Source organism: Protopterus annectens, chromosome 6.part0, assembly GCF_019279795.1.
Source record: "Protopterus annectens isolate FY-2018-M chromosome 6.part0, PAN1.0, whole genome shotgun sequence".
Lineage (NCBI taxonomy): Eukaryota > Metazoa > Chordata > Ceratodontiformes > Protopteridae > Protopterus > Protopterus annectens.
In genome coordinates this window covers 1,062,698,351-1,062,720,726 of record NC_056737.1, presented here as the reverse complement: position 1 = coordinate 1,062,720,726, position 22,376 = coordinate 1,062,698,351, and the positions used below count along the sequence as shown (strand labels likewise).

The 22,376-nt window shown below is 46.9% G+C and overlaps 1 protein-coding gene across 2 annotated transcripts in view; it reads left to right on the top strand.

The window, feature by feature from the left end:
* AHSA1 (activator of HSP90 ATPase activity 1) overlaps positions 1-21,798 on the top strand; it is a 926,619-nt gene extending 904,821 nt beyond the window's left edge. For both annotated transcript variants that reach the window (XM_044074685.1, XM_044074684.1), the window contains one exon: positions 21,070-21,798. In XM_044074685.1, coding sequence (XP_043930620.1) covers positions 21,070-21,242 — 173 coding nt within the window. In that variant the 3' untranslated portion in view covers positions 21,243-21,798. The remainder of the gene's footprint in view (positions 1-21,069) is intronic.
* Positions 21,799-22,376: the final 578 nt, after the last annotated feature.

The following is a 22,376-nucleotide window of genomic DNA, read 5'->3' as shown; positions in this document are numbered from 1 at the left end:
GCCATGTCAAACCCAGATTTGATGAATATGCTTCACCTCAAAAATCTAGATCCGTCAGAGCCACAAGGGCGGAGACTTAAACCTCGACACGGCTATTAATAGGACGTGCTGGAGGGATAGATTCATCACCCAAAGACTCCCTATGCTGTGGAATAAAATCCCGGTATATGTGAGGCGGAGCACCTCGCTGGCCTTGTTCAAGAGAAATCTTGACCAATGGATGGGAGATCGCAGATATACCCCAGGGATTACCTCAGTGTCACTGCTCAACAGAGGCACAGCAAAATAATGGGTATAGTTCCCCATACTAAAGGGGTGGCGTAAGCCACAAAACTATGGGCTAGGCTTGTAAATGCCCTCGGGCAGATAGCCTAGTATGAACCTATGAACCTATGAACCTATCTGCAGTCATAACAAATGGGTTGTCCTGTCATCAGGCAGCCCTTCAGTCGGCCGGATTCCAAAGTCTGGGTCCGGCTTCGGCTGATGTCGCACTTCACCCGACGTCATCTCTGCTGGTCTTCGGGTATAAAGGCATCAGCCGACGCCATTTTCCCCAGTCTTTCTTGCCGCGCGGCGCCCGAAGCAGAAGCTAGGGGTTCTGTCAGTATTTCAACAAACAGCTGTTTTTACAGCTTTGTGAGCGTTTGTGTTTAGTTTCGTGAAAATTTAATTTCTAGTTCGCGCTACTTGTGTACCGGGCAAGGCCCTTTTAAGTTAGAGGGCTCTTGCCCTTATTGTATGCTTATCTTTTGTTTTTCTTGTGGTGTGACTGAATTAGTTTCAGGCTAAGCCCGTTTAAGTTAGAGGGCTTTAGCCCGCATAGTTCTCTCTTTCTGTTGTGTCCGGGCTAAGCCCGTTTAAGTTAGAGGGCTTTAGCCCATTTTTCCGGTTACTGTTTTTGGCCTTATTGTAAGTTACCTGTATTTTTCTTGTCACTATGTAGGTTTCAAAAAATGTACAAAATGTAATTATAAGATGTCTATTACGGACAGCCATGCTGTCTGCATGTACTGTTTAGGGCCCAAACATTTACAAGATACCTGTAGTGTGTGTCATGCTTTCTCTTCCAGGGTTCTCCAGGAGAGAAAAAACAAATTGATTCTAAGGGGCCTGATTAAGCCTTCCTTTGAAGAAGCTTTAGCTTCTTCACCTGCTTCCAAAAAGAAGAGATCGTCGGCTCCGACCAGTCCGTCGGACCAGACTCCTAAGAAGCATAGATAGTCGGCTCCGACCAGTCCGTCGGACCCGACAACTAAGAAACAAGGCTCGACGTCTTCTTCCTCGGCTCCAATGGCTTCGGAGCCGATGGCTGAAGGGTCTGCCTTGGTGCCTCTCCCCTCGGCTCCATTGGTTTCGGAGCCGCAGGTGAGTGCATCGAGAGTCCAATCACCTTCCTCGGCTCCATTGATCTCGGAGCCGTTGGAGGTGTGCAGCTCAGATTCTTTCCCCCTCAGCTCCGGAGCCTCCTTCGGCGCCGACACTTTTGCAGCCGGTCCCAGTCTCGGCTCCGATAGTGCTGGAAAATTTTCGGAGCCGGTCCCCTGCTTTATCGGAGCCGAGGCAGAAGTCTTCTCGGCCCCAATCTGTTTCCTCCAAATCCTCTAGGTTATCTGATTCGGATTTGGATAGGGTTATCAAGAGGCTGTTCCAGTCCCCAGCCTTTACTAAAATGATCTCGGCTCCGGCCCACGCGGCTTCGGAGCAGATTCCACCTCCCATACACTTGATTCCTCCTCCGACCTCCTTGGAGCCGTTGGAGTTGGTGCAGGTAGAACGGAGCGGAATCGTCCAGTCGGAGCAGGGACCCCCTCGGAGTTTTTCTGCTCCGATTTTCATTCCTACCATGTCCTCGGTGTCAGGGTTTGGTACCGGGTCTTCCTCGGCGGGGGCCGAGGGCAACACTGTAGAGCTCGCCTCTTCGATGCCCAGTCTTCCCCTCGGAGCATCTGCCGCAGGCATTCCCGGTACCTCCGTGGTCTCTCAGCAAGTGCCCTCCACGGAGTCTGGAGGGCCTGCTTTTGAGGCCATGAGGAGTGTGCTGGCCATGGCCTTGCCGGTTCAGCAGGTTTCTACCTCTCCATCCCAAGTTCTGGGTACTGGTGCCTCTGGAGACATTCTTTCCCACGACAGTGGGGCCCCAGGGCCTGAGGATACCCCCTTGGGGGGGGTTCCCTTCTTCCGGGGGGTCCTTCTGAGTCTGCTTCGGATGAACCCCCAAGGAAGAAACTGTAAGAGGAAGCACGTTGATTCCCAAGATGAATCCGTCACTTCAGATACTGATCTCGAAGATGCGGAGGGGTCCCCTAAATCGTCCTCGGATGACGTCTCTTTCTCTGATATCCTTGAGATTTTGAGACAGAGAGGCGATTGGCAATCCAAAGCCCCTACCGCTGAGGAGTCAGTTTTCCTGAAGGCCTTCTGGGCCCAGCCCTCCTCCTCCTGGGTGTCTCCACCCTTCGATGAGCTATTGGACCTTATCTCTCGGAGGGTGTGGGAACATCCTGACACGGCGGAACCGGTGCCTGCCAGGCCCAATAAGTTCCTTTCCGCTCCCCCCCCCGAAGGAATTCCTTACTAAGGGCGTTGCAGTTGATGCTATGGTGGTGGCATCTGCCACTCAGCAGGACTTGGCAGAGGCTTCGACGTCTATTCATCCTTCTAATAAGGATTCTAGGAGCATGGATAGGTACGGGAAGCATACCCTTTCTTCAGCGACCTTTACCATGCGGTCGCTGAACTATCTTTGTCACTTTACAAGGCTCCAAAGGGACCTCCTCAAGGAGTTAGGAGAGTCCCTTGCGGGTAACCTTCCTGAGGCGTTGGCACAGACTGTAGGCGCCCAGATGACTTCCCTAACTTCCATTGTTAACTCGTCCATGAGGCTCATTTCCTATGCAGCCGAGGGGGCGAGTAGAACAGCGGGCACAGGAGTGGCTCTTAGGAGACAAGCCTGGCTACGCTTGTGTCCATTCGCGGTGGCCTTTAAGTCTTCCTTCGCCGACGCCCCCTTTGATGGGTCTTCCTTGTTTGGACCCAAGGTGAAGGATATGCTTACTCGGTGCGAGCAGGAGGGAAAGACCTTGACTGCTGTTGGGGCCCGTTTTTCCGCTCCCTCTAGACCTTATCCCAAGGGCCAGAGAGGAGGGAAAATGTGGTTCAAAAAAGCCCAAAAGGTTTTCTCTACTCCACCGAGTGATCCCCCCTCCAGAGGCAGGGGGGGGGGATTCAGGAAGACGCTGCCCTAGAGGTGGCAGAGGCCCCCGTAACTCTGGAGACCGCGACTCCTTTCGTGGTTCCTCCTACCCTCAACGTCCCTAGGATGTGGCCTGGCTGTGCTTCTCCGGAGCCGGTCGGGGGTTGTTTTGCGAAACACCCACAGGCTTGGGAATCGATAACCAAGGATCAGTGGCTGCTTCGCATTGTAACCGGAGGTTACCTCATCCCCTTTTTCAAGCCCCCTCCTCCTACAAGGAGAATCCCGGACGTGCCACCCAGTCAACGGGATCTGGCAGCCGTAGAAGTTTCAAAGCTGCTAAGCAAAAGGGGTCATCCAGCCCGTCCCCGCCGACCAGATCGGATCAGGAACTTACTCGAAATTATTTTTGGTGCCAAAAAAGACAGGGGACGTATTCCCATTTTGGACCTCAGCCTTTTGAATCGTTTTGTGAAGAAGTCCAAGTTCTGGATGGTCACCCTTCAGTCCATTCTCCCGTTATTGGAGAAGGATGTCTGGATGTGCTCCGTAGACCTCAAGGATGCTTACTATCACATATTGATATGTCAGGAGTCCAGGAGTTATTTACGCTTCCGCCTAGGAACCAGTCACTTTCAGTTTCGTGCACTGCCCTTTGGTCTCACCACAGCCCCCAGGGTGTTTACCAAGTGTCTGGCAGTGGTGACAGCTCACTTGAAGTCTCGGATTCCAGGTGTTTCCCTATCTCGACGACTGGCTCCTCACTGCCACCTCCAAGCATCTACTGATTCGAGCGCTGATGGCCACAGTAACTGACTCCACGAATGCAAGCAAGTCAGGAACAGCAACCCAGAGGAGCCAACCACACGATAAGGACAGCCAAAAGAACACCTCCGGACAACGAACTCCACAAGTTGATTTATTATATAAACGCCACACAGTAGATAAAACGTTTTCGTCAATGGTACAACTTCTTCAGATAAAAACATTCAGTTGTGTCCCTGCTTTTATACATCACTTTATTGATAAATCGATGCAATAATTAAACAATTACTACATAACTTGTTCTTAGAGGAAGAATCCACTACTGAAATTACCCTTTTAAGCACCAATTGAAGACATAAAATTATGTAAATGTGTATTATTTAGGTAATAACACTTCACCCAACATTCTGCTTTTTGCTTTAAAACAAAACCCATATTTGTAACGAATCACAAATAATACAATTAAATATTTCAAAGTTTTGTATAAAACACAATCAATAGGTAGGAAAGCTAAAAAATTATTTTAAAAAACTCTCATATCGCGATGCAAACATTACATACAAATTAAACTAAATTTAAAATTATATCTAAGTTAATAAAAACTTTGTTTATATTCTCACAACTTAATTAATATAGAACATATATAATAGAATTCTCATTACATAATATTTCAAATATTAAAATATATTACAAAAGAAATCTCAGTCCTATAAATGTTCAGCCCTTAGTTTTAAATAGGGCATAATAGAAATAGATTCATTCAGACCTGGAAACTTATTGGCTTGTAACAAAATCTGCCAATAAGTTTCCTTGTGAGAAAGGCGTGCTGCCCAATTGCCGCCCCTCTTACATTTAATAACTGCTTCCAATACAAAAAACTTGAAAGATGCAGACTCACATACCACCGCATGTCTATATAGTGCATTTGTGGTGCACTTTTTCTGTATTTCATAGACATGCTCGTAGATGCGTCTCTTAAGTTGCCTTTCTGTCTTACCGACATAGAATGCTTTGCAACAAACACATATGGCCAAGTGTACTATGCCAGTGGAATTGCAGTTGTAAAAATGATGAGAATGAATTCTCCTATTCCTACTCTCCAAATATATAACCTCCTGGTTCCTGTGGATGGCCACAGTAACCTTGGGTCTCTCGCTAGGAATCACTTTCAATTGGAAAAAATGTGTGCTACGGCCATCTCAGCATATCACTTTTATAGGCGCAGAGTTAGACACAAGAAGGATGCGGGCATTTTTGCCATCAGATAGAATTCAGATTCTACAATCACAGGTCCAAAATTTGTTACCCAATTCTCGAGTTCCTGCCAGACAGATTCTTCAGTTATTGGGTTCAATGGCTGCAACTATCCTCCTAGTACCATTAGCCAGGTTGCACATGTGGGTAGTCCAATGGTCATACCAAGAACTCCCCCTGAACCACCTGGTTCTGATTACGGACAGTTGTCGTCGGGACCTCCGTTGGTGGCTATGTCGGTCCAACCTGGAACCGGGGGCGTCCCTTCGCCCTTCAGCCCCCTGTTGTCACAGTGACCACGGACGCCTCCCAGATAGGGTGGGGGGGGTCATTATCTGGACAGGTCTGTCCAAGGCACATGGCAGGATTGCGAAGCGCACCTTCACATCAATATCCTGGAAATGAGAGCGGTGCTTCTGGTTTTACAAGCACTTCATCATGCTCTCCCCCAAGGTACTATTGCGATTCTATCCGACAACATGTCGGTCGTTTGGCACATAAACAAGCAGGGCGGAACCAGGTCCTACCCCCTTTGCAGGGAGGCCATGAGAGTATGGCACTGGGCCATAGCCTCTCGACGTTTCCTAGTAGCCACGCACATTCCAGGAAAAGCCAATGTGATTGCAGACAGGCTCAGCAGGACTCTCCTGTTGCCCCATGAGTGGTCCCTCAACAGAGTGGCTGCGCAGATCTTCGCCAAATGGGGCCTCCCTTGATGCGACTTGTTCACCAGCCCCAGCAATGCGAAGTGCAGAGAGTTCTTCACTCTGACACCCTCTCAGGGACAGTCTCCCAGGGACGCTCTAGCCCACAATTGGCCCCCCGAGTCTGCTTTATGCCTTCCCCCCGATTCCCCTTCTCCCGAGGGTGATTCAGAAGGCCCTTCATGTCGGGTGCCACATGATTTTGGTCGCCCCACATTGGCCCCGTCAGGTTTGGTTCCCCTTTCTTCAGAAGTATACGGTACAGGGCCCTTGGATTCTGGACCCAGTGCCAGATCTGTTATCCAATCCGTCGGGGCACTCTCATCCGTCCCTCCGGTCGCTCCGACTGGCTGCTTGGCTACTCCACTTACATCCCCTTATGGAAAAAGTTCACAGTGACTTGTCCCCCTCATCCTTCCCAGCCATACCCAAGTACTTGCACCCCTAGGAGGAAACCTCACCCTGCATGCAAAAAAACTGGGAGTATATTACCCAAGACCGTTGGGTCTTAAACGTTGTATCCCAGGGATACAGATTCTACTTCCACTCACTGCCAACCCCAAACGGATTGCCAGACCTTCCTCCAAACCAATGGGCAGAGGCCCAAAAGCAAGTACTTTCTCTTCAGTATCAGGGCTTTTCAACCTGTTCCAACAGAGCAAAGAGGACAGGGTTTCTACTCCAGACTGTTCCCGGTGCCCAGAAAAGAGAACTCTTGGCGCTCTATTCTGGATCTGTCAACTGTCAACATCTTCCTGGTGGTACCAAAATTCAAAATGCTTACACTCCAGCAACTGCTTCCTATGCTAGCCAAGGACTCCTGGCCAGTCACCCTAGACTTAAAAGAAGCTTATCTGCACATCCCTGTAAGGGAATCTTGCAGGAAATAGCTACGTTTCAGGGCAGGCTCTATGCACTACCAGATGTCCTTCAAGAATGCAACTGCAGTCCTTACATATGGGTTGTCCTGCCTCAGGCAGCCCTCAGTCGGCCGGATTCCAAAGTCTGGGTCTGACGTCGGCTGATGTCGCCTCCTCCCCGACGTCAGAGCGGCAGGGGTATAAAAGTACCAGCCGACGCCATCTTCCTCAGTCTTTCTTGCCGCGCGGTGCCCGAAGCAGAAGCAGTTCGCAAGTGCTAGTCGGTCAGCTCCTGTGTTTTTCGTATCCGAAGTCATCAAAAAAGCTAAGTACCCCGTTGGGGATCTTTTTTCTTGCCTCAGCCGATGTCAGAAAAAACTGAAAAAGTTAATATTTGTTTGTCTTCTGGTAAACAAATACCTCATAAGGATTTCCACTCTTACTGCCTCCCCTGCCTTGGCCCAGACCACGTCTCGGCCTGTGCACTTCTCAGTAAGCGCACACTCAGGCGCCGGGCAGAGTTTGCTGAAGACATTTTGGCGACAAATTATCCTATACCATGCCGTCGGAACAACCAACAACTCATATTTCCAAAAAAACGGAAGGACCGGGACCGGCATCCTCGGCCCACGACTTCCACCGACTCCACGCCAAAAATTACCGCGAGTGCATCGGTCTCTTTTGAGGCGGTTCCTCCACCGCTCCGGACCGACGACACCGCTTTACCGATTACTCCGGCACAGGAGCCTGCGCCGGTGCCCATGGTTGATTTTCCTCCAGATTCTGAAGCCCAAGATTTACCGGAGACCATACCAGTGGACAAGGTTACTCCAGCACGTGGGGCAGCTAGGCCCCCTATGTTTATGTCTATCAAGGCCTACACACGTGCTAAGTCTGCTAGCCAGGCCAAGTCTCACCCTCCTAAAGCTCTGCCTCAGCCCACTACTGATAATGAAATCATGTCTTTAGCTGCAGATTTAATCTCTTTAATCAGAGGCTCTCAGGCCCATCCTGAAAGAGGATCTCAGCCACCTTCTGACAAAAGGCCCAGGGTTGAGCATACTGACACCCTTTCTTCAGATGAAGCCTCTGGTGACTCTGATCACTCAGATACCCAGGAAGAGTCCTTCCAGGCCTACGAGGATTCTGATGCGGAGGATTCTATCCCCTCTGCCTCCCCCCCTGAGGATATTTCTTTTGGGGAAGTTCTTCACTCCATGAGGGGACACTTTCAGTGGCAAGGCCAGGAATACTCAGATTCCAGAAAGCGGTTTCGTACCTTCCTTAAGCTACCACAATACAGGCCTTTAGCTATCCCTCCAGTGCTTGATGTTCTGGATGATGTGTACTCAGATTCGAGTGCTTCTCCTGATTCTCTCCCTCCTGCTCCTGTCAAGCCGGACAGATACTACAGGGTTCCTGAAACTCAAACATTTCTTTAAGGCCCATGCTGTTGATCTTGAAACAATTTCCCAGGGGCCCAAGGGGGTGACTACATCCACGGCCAAGAATCCCTTGCTTTCAGACAGGGAAGCTAGGTCCCTGGAGAGGTGAGGCAAAAAAGTTTATACCTCAACCACACTGACTATGAGAGCCCTCAATTGCCTTTTTCATATGTTTCAGTATCAGGATTTCTTGATGGATGACTTGCAGAAAAAGTTAGCCTCTCCTGAGCCTTTAGATAGGAAGGCCTTGCAGGATGTGGTTCACAACACACAGCAGGTTAGCAACCATTTTCTTCAGTGTGGATATGATGCATTGGAAGCTTCATGTAGGGCAGCTATGACAGGGGCGACATACGTAGACATGCATGGTTAAAAGAACAGCCATTACCAGATCATGTTAAAGCAAAGCTTCTAGATGCTCCTCTGGAAAAGCACAAGCTATTTGGTACTAATGCTCAGGCTGTGTTGAAGTCAATTGAGGAAAAGGCTAAATCAGTGCAAACAGTCAAGGATTTCCTCCAGTTTCAGCCTCCTAGGTTCAGCAGGAATTGGCCTTCTAAGAATTGGTCCTTTCCGGACACTGACAAATTTCAAAGGGGAAAAAACAGGCATGGCCGAGGAAGAGGGCAATACAGAGGCTCCTACCGGGGACGCTAATGGCAACCGACTAATCAGAGAGGTGGCGCAGGGACTTCCCCTGCCCCACAGGGACAATCACAATGACTTGCCTTTGACACCGCCGACCAAGGCTCAAAGAGAAGCACCTTTAGGCGGAAAATTATCCTTATTTTCAAAAAACTGGTACATTTTAACAAAGGACAAATGGATTCTGGACATAGACCAAGGCTACAAGTTCCACTTCCATACATTACCAACAAGACAAGGCATGCCAAACCTGCCACAAAATCAAAGGGCAGAGGCATTCGAACAAATTTCAAAGCTGAAACAAATCAAAGCAATAGAAAAGGTTCCTCCTCAGGAACAAGGCCAGGGTTTTTACTCAAGACTGTTCCTTGTTCCAAGAAAAGAAAAGCAATGGAGACCTATACTGGACTTGTCCGCTCTAAACACTTTTCTCAATGTACCAAAATTCAAAATGCTGACGCTACAGCAACTCCTTCCCATGCTGGGCAAGGGGTCTTGGCTGGTTACTCTGGACCTCAAGGAGGCATACCTGCATGTCCCAATCAGACACAGTTGCAGAAGATACCTCAGATTTCTTGCAGGGTCAGAGCATTATCAATTCTCAGCATTGCCTTTTGGCTTATCTACTGCACCCAGAGTATTCACGAAATGCCTGGCATCAGTAATTGCACATTGCAGACTCCAAGGGATACAAATATACCCTTACCTGGACGACTGCCTTATACAAGCGGACAGCAAGCAAGCCTTGACAAAAAACTTGAATTATGTCATTCATTTACTACAGGCTTTGGGATACACAGTCAACTTACAAAAATCAAAACTACTGCCATCCCAACAAATAACTTTTCTAGGAGCCAAACTAGACACAGAATCTCAAATGGCTTACCTCACAGAAGAGAAGCAAGAACTACCACCACATTACTTCAAAAGCCTAGCAAAGCTCACCCAAATGACTGCAAGGAAAGTCCTGCAGGCCCTGGGTTTCATGGCATCTTGCATTCTACTGATTCCACTGGAAAGACTATACATGAGAAAACTACAATGGTACCTAAAAAGTTTATGGTCTCAACACAGCAACAACTTAGAAGCAATTACCCCACTCATCCCATGTCTACAAAGGGAATTTTTGTGGTGGGCCCAAGCAAGCCAGCTAAACAAAGGTATGCCTTTCAACAAGCCTCAAACAAGCCAAACCATTACAACAGACGCCTCAGACCATGGATGGGGGGCGCACATGGAGGGCAGATGTATTCAAGGGCAATGGACTCCCCAGGAAGTACATCTGCACATCAATCAAAAAGAGATGTTAGCAGTAATGCATGCAGTCGAGGCTTTTGGAAAACATCTTCAGCAAGGCCACCTACTAATAAGAACAGACAACACCACCGTTGTGTGGTACATAAACAAGCAGGGAGGTACTCATTCTTACCCCCTTTGCAGACTAACAATGACACTTTGGGAAAAATCCCTGAAATTGAACATACAGCTACAATCCCAGTTTGTTCCGGGCAAGGACAGTGTTCTAGCGGACAGTCTAAGCAGAAACATCCTGGATCCACACGACTGGATGTTGCATCCAGACATCTTTGCACAAATAACTTCTGCATGGGGGAGGCCGGACGTAGACCTTTTTGCCTCCCACCTCAATCATCTGAAAAGGTTCTGCACGAGGTCACATCATCCACAAGCCGGAAAATAGATGCTCTCTCATTCATCTGGAACTCTCTGAAAATCTAGGCATTCCCACCTCTACCATTGATGACCAAGGTGTTACTGAAGATCAAAGCAGAGCAACCGAAGGGCATCTTAATAGCTCCAGATTGGCCAAGACAGCACTGGTATCCACTACTAAGGAGCATAACTTGCACCAAACCGTGGACCCTGCCTCTATGGTCTCCACTCCTGACTCAGCACAATTACAGGACGGTTCATCCAAACCTGCAAACTCTGCCTGACAGCTTGGAGGGTCCCATGATGTCTCCGTATACCTCTTGCTCCAAGGAAGTTCAACAGATATTATTGGAAGCACGCAGACTTTCCACCAGAAAAGCTTATTCGGCCAAATGGAAGAGATTCAGCATCTGGAATACCAACAAGGGACAGGATGTATCGGTGATGAACATTCCACAGATATTGGAATACTTGGCAGACATGCTGCATAATGGACTTTCATATTCTTCCATAAATATACATGCTTCAGCAATTTCAGCATGATACAACACCAATCCTCCTGTGTTCTCACATCCTTTGCTAAGGCAATTTCTAAGAGGGGTAAAGAATATCAAGCCTCCCAGAAAACAGCCAGTGCCTGCATGGGACCTCAATTTCGTGTTAGAAAAATTAACTCTTCCTCCCTTTGAGCCAGCAGTATCTGCAGAGTTACAATTTCTTTCCTGGAAAACAGTTTTCCTGTTGGCAATAACCTCAGCAAGGAGAGTTTCGGAGATACAGGCCCTCACTGGCAGTTCCTCCATTCCTCATTTTTTATCAGGACAGGGTTTCTTTAAGAACCAATCCTTCTTTTATGCCAAAAGTGATTTCCAGGGTGTCTCTAAATCAAGCAATTCATCTGCCTACTTTCTTCCCCAATCCTCAAAATAAAGGGGAAAAGCTGCTGCACACTTGTGACATTCACAGACAACTGCGCTACTACTTGGACAGAACAAAGGCCAACAGAAAGTCTGACCAACTATTTGCAGCTTACGCTCCTGGGGTACAAGGAAAAGCAATTTCCAAACAAAAAAATTTCAAAATGGATTGGACATTGCATCAGATTTTGTTATTCCTACCATGGAAAGGGTGTGCCAGCCAATGTCGGACCACACTCCACCAGAGCTACAGCCACCTCCACAGCCTTCCTAAGAGGGGTGGCTACAAAGGACAATGTGATAGTGTTCAATCTCGCCGTTTGTTCTTACACATGGGTTCGGAGCCGATCCTCGGCTCCGTGCCGGCCTCTTGCAAGCTCTGCATCGAGAAGAAGCTCGAGACAATCTAATACCCACAATCCCCCTCTGCCTTTACCTCAGATCTAGTTTGCCGCTGCTGCATACGCATCGTTGGGAGCTAGCTCGAGAGTTTCTAAGCTAAGATATAACTTTTATTGTTATATTTTATTAGGATACTAGTCTGTTTGATATTTTTCAGTGTTAACTGTGTGATTGTGTTGTGGTTCCGTTAATTTATTGGTACCGTTAACTTTAATTATCGGTCAAATTGTTATCGGGGCCTACACCCTTCATATCTTACCTAGTTGAGAAGAATTTTTTTACCGGATTTGACAATTTTATCGGTTTTGACTATCTTTATCGGACTTCACTGTTTTTTACTGGATTTGTCTTTCTTCCCTATAATGTCTGAGAAGGTAAAGTCTGGTTTCAAGCGTTGTCAGTGTGGCCAGAAAATGTCGGTCACTGACAACCATAGTTCCTGCGTCTACTGCCTTGGCCCTCTCCACTTACAAGAGGATTGCTCCATCTGTCACTCTTTTAGTGGGAGGGTCATGACAGATAGGCGCAGGAAACTAATGGACAGAGGTCTATTGAAACCGGCTTTCCAAGAGGCTCTGGATGCTTCTGACCAGGCATCAAAGTCCTCTAAGGAGTCGAAGATGTCGGAGCCTAAGTCATCGGCTCCGAGCTCTTCTTCAAAGGTTAGATCACCGGTTCCACAGACTTCGGGGCCGAGTGTTCAACTGGTATCGGTTCCTGAGCCTCGAGTCTTGGAACCGGTGATGGAGCTCCCTCCTTTGGCCATATTGAGGTCGGCTCCGTCTTCGGTTCCTTCGACACGTTCTTCCTCCAAACTTTCGGATGTCGATGTGGATCGCGTGGTGCAGAAGTTATTGGAGCATTCGGCCCTCTCTAAACTTATTTCGGTTTCCACCCAGTTGGTGTCGAAACTTGAAGGCCTTCCTGTATCTCCATCCATTCCTCCTCCGAGACCGATTCAGTCTTTGGAGCCGGAAGAGGCTGATCTACTGATTGTGGAGCCCTCGGGTCCAGAACCGTCTTTTTCTCGGTCTGTTCCCTCACCTCGACTCCGTCGGACCGGTACTGGAGTCTCGGAGCCGACGGTCTGTTCTTGGTTCGGGGCCGAGTCGAACCGGCGTGTCGGTTCCGACTCTCCCTCGGGCCTCGGCGCTGATCGATTCGGCTCCGTCCTCGGGTCGATGCCTTCGTGCCTGTGTCGGGATTCTTCCCATTTCTTCGAACCGGGGAACTCTTCGATGCGGGACCCGGGAGCGTTCGACCTGATGAGGAAGGTGTTGTCTACCCAGACAACCACATCAGTGGAAGCAGTTTCTCCTCCCCATAAAGGGCCTTTGTCTTCATCTGCACCCACGGCCACATCCAAGCGTCGGGCACCAGTGTCTCAGCCACCCCTGGAGGGTGCCCCCTCTTCTTCCGAGGCCTTCGGTGCCTGTGTCGGGGATTCTTCCCATTTCTTCGGAACCGGGGGACTCTTCGATGCGGGACCCGGGAGCGTTCGACCTGATGAGGAAGGTGTTGTCTACCCAGACAACCACATCAGTGGAAGCAGTTTCTCCTCCCCATAAAGGGCCTTTGTCTTCATCTGCACCCACGGCCACATCCAAGCGTCGGGCACCAGTGTCTCAGCCACCCCTGGAGGGTGCCCCCTCTTCTTCCGAGGCTTCTTCGGATGCTCCCCACGAGGAAGTCCCTAGGAAGAGATTGTGTAAGAGGAGACACTTGGATTCTCCACAGGAATCCTTGACATCTGACACTGACTTAGATGAGTCAGAGGGTCCCCTAAGTCACCTTCAGAAGATGTCTCTTTTTCGGACATATTGGAGATCCTGAAGCAGAGAGGTGACTGGCAGTCCCTTCCCCCTTCTGAGGATGAGTCAGTTCTGCTGAAGGCATTTGGTGCTCGCCCTTCCTCCTCCTGGGTCACTCCGCCCTTCGACGAACTAATGGAACTAATTGCTCGAAGGGCGTGGGAGGCTCCTGACACATTGGAACCTGTTCCAAGGAAACCTAACAAGTACATCACAGCACCTCAGGATAAGTCTTACCTTACAAAAGGAGTTCCAGTAGACGCTATGGTGGTGGCAGCAGCCACGAAAAAGGAGATGTCGGAGTCTTCTTCGTCTATCCATCCTCCTAATAAAGACTCTAGGACGATGGATAGATACGGGAAGCGCATTTTTAGTTCAGCGGCTTTTTCCATGCGGTCCCTGAACTATTTGACCCACTTTACACGTCTACAGAGGGATCTAGTCAAAGAGTTGGGAGATACCCTCCAGGGTGCTACAGATGCAGCTGTCTCAGAGAAAGTGACGGCGCAACTTAATACCCTAACATCGATTGTTAACTCGTCCATGAGGCTGATTTCCTACGCAGCCGAAGGTTCGAGTAGGGCAGCAGCTTCAGTGATTGCTCTTCGTAGACAATCCTGGATGCGCCTATGCTCCTTTGCGGAAGCCTTCAAGTCTTCCTTTACAAACGCCCCATTTGGCGGTGCCACTCTCTTTGGCCCCAAAGTAAGGAGACCCTTACCCGGTGTGAACAAGAGGGAAAGACTCTGTCTGCTGTCGGAGTCCGTTTTTCCACCCCAACCAGACCGTACCCCAAAGGGCAACGCGGTGGAAAAATGTGGTTTCGAAAACCCCAAGGGTCTTTCTCAGGCACACAGGGTGATGCCCCCTCTAGAGGCAGAGGAGGGGGCAGAGGTGGAAGATGCCGCCCTGGCGGCAGAGGGGGTCCGCAACATCAAGGTGACAGGGAAACACTCCCTGGTAAACCTTTCCAGCACTCCTGAGAGGAGGCCCGACTGTCCTGCTCTGGAGGCAGTCGGGGGTCGCTTAGCTTTATACCCTCAGGCCTGGCAAAATATAACTACAGACAAGTGGGTAAAAAGCGTGGTTACCAGAGGTTACAACATACCCTTCCTATCTCATCCCATCCCAAAGAAAAGACTCCCAGATGTACCGCCCCATCTGCGAGAGCCAGCAGCTTTAGAAATTTCAAAGCTGCTAGAAAAAGAGTCATCCAGCCAGTCCCAGCGGACCAGCAAGGATTCGGGACTTACTCAAGGTTCTTTTAGTTCCAAAGAAAACAGGGGACTGGAGGCCCATTCTAGACCTAAGCTACCTCAATACTTTCGTCAAGAAAGAAAAGTTCCGAATGGTCACGCTTCAATCGATCCTTCCATTCTTACAGAAGGACGAGTGGATGTGCTCAATAGATCTAGAGGATGCATACTACCACATCAAAATGGCCAGGGCATCCAGAGATCATTTGCGCTTCCGGCTGGGAGCCAGTCACTTTCAATTTCGAGCCCTGCCCTTTGGTCTGACCTCAGCCCCCAGAGTCTTCACCAAATGCATGGCGGTGGTAGCGTCTCACTTGAGACGCCAGGGATTCCAGGTGTTTCCGTATCTGGACGACTGGCTCCTTTCGGCCACCACCAGGTGTCAACTACTGCAGGCCAGAGACTTTGTTCTCCAACTGTGTGTTCACCTAGGGATCTCCGTAAACTTCGGAAAATCCTTACTTCAGCCATCACAAAACATCTTGTTCATAGGAGCAGAGTTAAACACACGTCAGTTGATTCTGAGGCTTCCCCCAGAAAGGATATTATCACTTCAGACTCATATTCGTCTTCTACTCTTGTCAAGGAAATCTCCTGCAAAACTAGTACTAAAGGTGTTGGGCCTCATGTCAGCCTCCCTGATTGCAATTCCCCTGGGAAGGCTGCACATGAGAGTCCTACAATGGCTGCTGTTTGCACAATGGTCCTTTCAACAACTACCTCTAACACACGAGATTCTTATAACAAAGACATGCAAAGCAGATCTAAACTGGTGGCTTCAAACGCTCAACCTTTCCCAAGGGAGACCGTTTGTGCTACGCCCACAGTTACAGTGACCACGGACGCTTCCCTGATAGGGTGGGGGGGCATCTTTCAGGGACAGACAGTCCAAGGCGAATGGACCAATTTGGAGTACAATCTGCACATCAATGTTCTAGAGTTGAGGGCAGTGTTTCTAGCGTTGCAACACTTTGCTCCCCTTCTTCCTCTAGGGACTATTGCAGTTCAGACGGACAACATGTCGGTAGTCTGGTACATAAACAAGCAAGGGGGAACCAAGTCCTATCAGCTATGCAGAGAGACCATGAGAATTTGGCAGTGGGCGGAGTCCACGGGTCGCTTTCTAATAGCAACGCACATCCCGGGGTCATCCAACGTCATAGCCGACAGGCTCAGCAGAGCAATTCTGTTACCGCACGAGTGGTCCCTAAAACAGTCAGTAGCGAAAAGGATTTTTCGCACGTGGGGCCAGCCTTCCTGCAATCTGTTTGCGTCTGCAATGAACGCCAAATGCAGGAGCTACTTTGCCCTATTACCCCCTCCAGGGGAAGTCCCCAGGGACGCACTGGTTCACGATTGGCCCCCGGGACTCCTGTACGCATTTCCCCCATTTCCTCTGATATCAAAGTTTCTCCAGAAAGCCAAGAACCTACACAGGACGATAATCCTCATTGCCCCATTCTGGCCTCGTCAAATTTGGTTTCCCTTCCTGAAGATACACTGCATTCGGGGACCCTGGATTCTAGACCCAGAGCCAGACCTATTGACTCACTCGTCAGGGGTTCCCCATCCCGCGCTTCTGTCCCTCCATCTAGCAGCTTGGCTGCTCCAATTCCCAACTTAGCCAGGTCTGATCTTTTGTCACCAGCAGTTCAGGATATTTTGGTGGCTTCGCATAAAGCTTCCACTACTAAGACATATGCTAGCAAATGGAAGCGATTTGTATTCTGGGCGAATACACACCATGTGGATCCTTTTATAGCTCCTTTGAATAAGATCTTAGAGTTCTTAACAGACTTATTCCATCAGGGTGCTTCTCCTGCTACACTAAGAGTTCAATTGGCTGCCATTTCAAATTTCCATGTGGAAGAATGTGGAGCTCCTGTTATGGCTCACAGACTTTGTAAAGCCTTTTTAAAAGGGGTTTTTCATATTAGACCACCGGTCAGATCTCCTACGTCACCTTGGAGTCTAAATTTGTTGCTATCTAAATTAATGTTGCCCCCTTTTGAACCTGCCTCTTCTTGCTCACTAAAATTTTTATCCTGGAAAACTCTCTTTCTGGTAGCCATTACTTCCGCTAGGCGAGTATCTGAACTTCAGGCTCTTTCCATCAAGCACCCGTATTTGATCTTTCACTCTGACAGAGTTTCTCTTCGAACCAATTCATCCTTCCTCCCTAAAGTGTGTTCTATTAACAATATTAATCAGTCCATTGAATTACCCACTTTCTTCAAAAACCACTCCAACAAAATGGAGTATATGTTACACAAATTAGATGTTCACAGACAGCTAAGATTTTATTTGGATAGAACAAAGGATCACAGAAAAACAGATCAACTCTTTGTGGCTTTTGCTGATAGCAGGAAAGGACTTGCAGTTACCAAAAGAACTCTTTCTAAATGGTTAACGGATTGTATAATCTATGTCTACGATTCTTCAAATCAAACCCTGTTACACAAACCCAAAGGACATTCCACAAGGTCAGTGTCTACATCTTTGGCTCATGCAGCCCGCCTACCACTGGACGCTATTTGTGCAGCTGCTACTTGGTCTAAACCACATACATTCATTTCTCATTATAAGGTAGACAAGGTTTCTAGGGACAGGGCAACCTTTGGTTCCACTGTGCTCAAGAACGTCCTCCCGTGAGTTCCTCAGGAACAAGGAGCTAGGGACGCTACCCATGTGTAAGAACAAACGGCGAGATTGAACACTATCACATATAGAAGTTATGTCCTTACCATAACGTTCCATGTGGAGTGTTCATCTCGCCTTTGTTCTTACAGTCCCACCCTTAGGAAGAACGTTCTTTGATGCCTGGCCAGGAGCATTCTGCTACTGTTACAATATTGTGTACATAGTTGACATATATATATATTTTTATATATGTCTGTCTGGCTTATATATATATAGTTATGTGTAGATTCTTTCTGTACATATGTGATGTGAGCATGAGTGTGCTATTCTGTAGATTGGTTTGCTTGCAAACTAGATCTGAGGTAAAGGCAGAGGGGGATTGTGGGTATTAGATTGTCTCGAGCTTCTTCTCGATGCAGAGCTTGCAAGAGGCCGGCATGGAGCCGAGGATCGGCTCCGAACCCATGTGTAAGAACAAAGGCGAGATGAACACTCCACATGGAACGTTATGGTAAGGACATAACTTCTATTTCTAGAAGCTGCTACATGGAGCTCCGTGCATACATTCTCCAAGCACTACAACCTCCCTTTATACTCCAGATCCCGAGCAGGCTTTGCTTCGGCAGTCCTGCAGGGCATTTTAGCTACACCATCCTTATCTTAGAGCCTACCACCCCCAGCTTGGCTATGGTATTCAACCCATATGTAAGGATTGCAGTTGCATTCTTGAAGGACATAGTACAGTTTTGTACCTACCATAAATGTAGATGTCCGATAGATATGCAACTGCAGTCAGGTTTTCCCACCCTCCTTCCCCTCTGTACATTGGGTCCACTTTCCTCCTTTTATATTTAGCTGGGGATATCTGTTATGGTGTATCTGTTTATTGCTATTGTGTATGTCTGGAAATGTTTTCATCCAGTTCTAATTTTAGCCTTCCTTGGAGGGCACCTGGCATCTGGGGCAAGAAACACTGAGGAAGATGGCGTCGGCTGATACTTTTATACCCCTGCCGCTCTGACATCATGGAGGAGGTGACATCAGCCGACGTCGGACCCAAACTTTGGAATCCGGCCGACCGAGGGCTGCCTGAGGCAGACAACCCATATGTAAGGACTGCAGTTGCATATCTATCGGACATCTACATTTATGGTAGGTACAAAACTGTACTTTCTCTGCACTTCCTTTTGGCTTATCTACTGTGCCCACGGTATTCACAAAGTGCCTGGCTCTAGCCATTGCATACTGCAGGTAGAGAAATATTCAAATTTACCCATACTTGGACGATTGCCTGATTCAGGTGGACAGTCAGGAATTGCTACTTCAGCACCTGATGTTTGTAAAGAGAGACAACTTCTCTGTGGTATACCATCAACGAAAAGAAATCACATCTGGTACCCAGCCAAAAGATTGCATTCTTGGGAGTAAGCTTGAGCACAGCTTCCCGGATGGCATTCCTCACTCCAGAAAAGCAGGTTTATTTGACAAATTACTTCAAACTACTGGCTACCCAAACCCAGCTATCTGCAAGAAAAGCTATACTCCAGTAAATGGAAAAGTTCCATTCACTGGGCATTAAAAAATAACATTGATCCCTTCTCTGCTCTGATTCATAATATTCTTAAATTTTTTTAGCTTAGCCTTTCAAAGAAGGGTAATCTTCGACTACCAAAGTACTTTTGGCAGAAATATCCAATCTTCACAATGATTTCCAGGGTTCTTCAGTACCTTCACATAAACTCTGCAAAGCATTTTTGAGAGTAACTCTCCTTTTAAAGCCATCTTATAAAGAACCTACTCCCTTTGGGACCTAAATTTGGTGCTGCAAGCTATTATACACCCCCCTTTTTGAACTCTCAGTGAAATGCAACCTCAAATTCCTTTCTTGGAAGACTATCTTCTTGGTATCCATAACTTCTGCAAGAAGAATTTCAGAAATTCAAGCCTTATCTTTCAATGCACGATATTTGATTTTTCACAAAGACAGTATATCCTCTCTGTACTATTCCATCATTTTTACCAAAGGTGGTATTAGAGACAAATCAATCAGTCCATCAGTTTACCAATTTTATTTTTTTCAAAATTTTAGAAAATAAAGGGGATTACTTGTTACATTTATTAGATGTTCACAGACAATTGCATTTTTACCTTCATAGAACCAAAGGTATCAGGAAATCTGACCAAATGTTCCCTTATCAGATGTTAAATTGGGTAAACCAGTCACCAAAGTAACCTGTCCAGGTAGATTACCAGTTGTATTACTTCCGTTTATGATCACTTTGGTATGGCCTTGCCAAAATCGTTAACAAGCCCATTCTACTAGACCAATGACAACTTCATCAGTTTTCCAGTCTAGAAACCTCTATGGATGACATTTACGCAGCAGCAATTGGGCTACCCCCTCATACCTTTGTTACACATTACAAATTTGATCTGGTCTCCAGGGGTAGACCACCATTTGGTTCTTTGGTGCTAAGGAACATCCTCGAGTCCACCCAGGATCTAAGATAGCTGAGATCTCTGTCCCATAGGTTGTAGATGGAATGAAAATTGACATCAGATAAGTTACATACTCACCATGACGTTCTGTGTTGGTCTGTTTTCATTCTTCCTCAACTGCCCACCCACCAGCCCCCTACCTTTGAACTCCTAGATGAGCAAGTAGTCTCAGGGCACTTGCCTTGTACTGAGCTCCAGATGGTCTTTCTGGATCCTTCTGATATTTTTTTACTTTTCTCAAACAATGTCTGAGGGACGTAGGAAGGGTGCTTTATGGGTAAGGAAGAAGTTTTGAGAGTTTGTTTTGTTACCACAAGCTATTTTAACGGCAGAGTCTGATCCCCGAAGTATTTGATCCAAACCTATAGGTTGAGGAAGAATGAAAATGGACAACATAAATGGAACATTATGGTGAGTACATAGCTTTTTATTTAGCAAGACCTGCCCCCAGAGACTCCTAAACAGCACTCCTGTGGGGAAAACCTTAACTCACCTTTTTATTCCTTTTTACCTGTCCTAAGCTGCTCACTTTTGAGAAAATGAAAGTAAAAGCTCCCAGAATGCTTTGCATGGGCTTCCTGTGCTATAAGAGCAGGGCATGAAGCCTGCTAGACTTTGATTTTATTGTAAGCCATTTCTGCTGAGAATTCCATCCTAGCTGTTCTTTAGTTTGAGTGTGTTAATGTATGCTTTAAAGTTTGTGGGCTACTTTCAGTGTACCAAAACATGTCCAGTCACAATGTAGCTTATTTAGAAAGCGGTTACTATGGTACATACTGCTGGAGACTTGGACATTCTGTAGTTACAGTAAGTTGTTTGAGTTGTTCTCATGAGCAAAAAATTCACTATGGTAACCTTCAAGTGCTGCAGATAGAGTTGCATGTGTATGTAGCAGAGTGCAATACTCTGATCAGCACATTCAACTGCTCCAAAGATCAAACTTCTGAAATATTTTCCGATACCTTAAGTACATGGAAGTAACTTAGATTTTTCTTTCCTTACAGGGCATTTTGCAACAATCACATTGAATTTTATTGACACAATGGGAGAAACAGAGCTTCATGTTGAATGTAAAGGTGTGCCAGTCAGTGACGAAGAGCGAACTAGAGAAGGCTGGCAGCGGTATTATTTCAGTGGCATCAAAAACACATTTGGATATGGAGCAAGGTTGTGTTAGCAGTTCTGGCTTCCCGATGCATTTCTGACTATTAAAATGTTGCAAACTTGGAAACTTTATTGTGCCTTGAGGGGGCAGACATGGGTGTAATCTGACTGGATTAAGTTTATTAAAGCACTGCAGACAAATCCTACATTATTGAGCAAGGGAAAGAGCTACACTAAAGTACATATGGGCAGTACGGAAAGACTGACCTGCATATGTTAAGAAGTTATATTTGTGGCAGAAGAAAAATAATGGATGTTCAGTAATCGGAGGTTTCTTCCTTGCTTTTAACATGTTAAATTTTCAGCAGTTCATATTACATAGTTCCCTTTCACATTTGAACTGCAGATCATGTTGTTCAAAGCTGGTCACTAAAACTGAGGAATGCAAACTGAACTTTGAACTTTCTTGAAACATTTGGGCAGAATGGGAGTCAGCCTTAGGGAGGTTATGTAAATGGAGCTGAATTTTATCTTATTTATTTTTTGTGGTCTTGTGTTTGTTTAAAATAGAAAATGTTATTCTGTTGTTAGAACATTCAAACTCAGAATAAAAAGCTGTCAGCAGATTCTATTTGCTTACAACTCTGATTTTGTTCCTTGTTCATTAGTTGGTGTCTGAAGTATTACTGTTGCAGATGTTCATCATTGCCACTGAATGCAGTAGGTTATGGGCTGTGTCTTGCCCAATACACAGCAACCGACCAATTTTCCAGAAGCTCTGGAGCTTTCTTCTGATTGTCTGACTGCTGATTAGCCAGACCTGAAGAGGGAAAATGAACAGTCAGTAGAAAGTTTCAGTACTTTCTTGTTGCCTCATAAAGTAATTTAAACACTCCACGAGAGCAGAAGCCAGCACTTCAGCTTTTTTTCTCTGACAGATAAGCCCTTGTTGGGGAACACTTTCTTACAAAAATGTATTTGTATATTTGTTGGTCAATGTGTGTGGTGTATACATATATAATATGTATATATAATATATGCAACTTCTTGGAGGCACTGCTTGGGATCTAAGGAACTACAAAATTAACCACGACACCCACTTTAGTTCCAATTTATTCAACAGGAGTTTCATCAGAAAAGCTTTACACCAAAACTCACTGTGTATAAAATACCTTAGACTTAATAGACCTTCCAAAAGTATAACAAA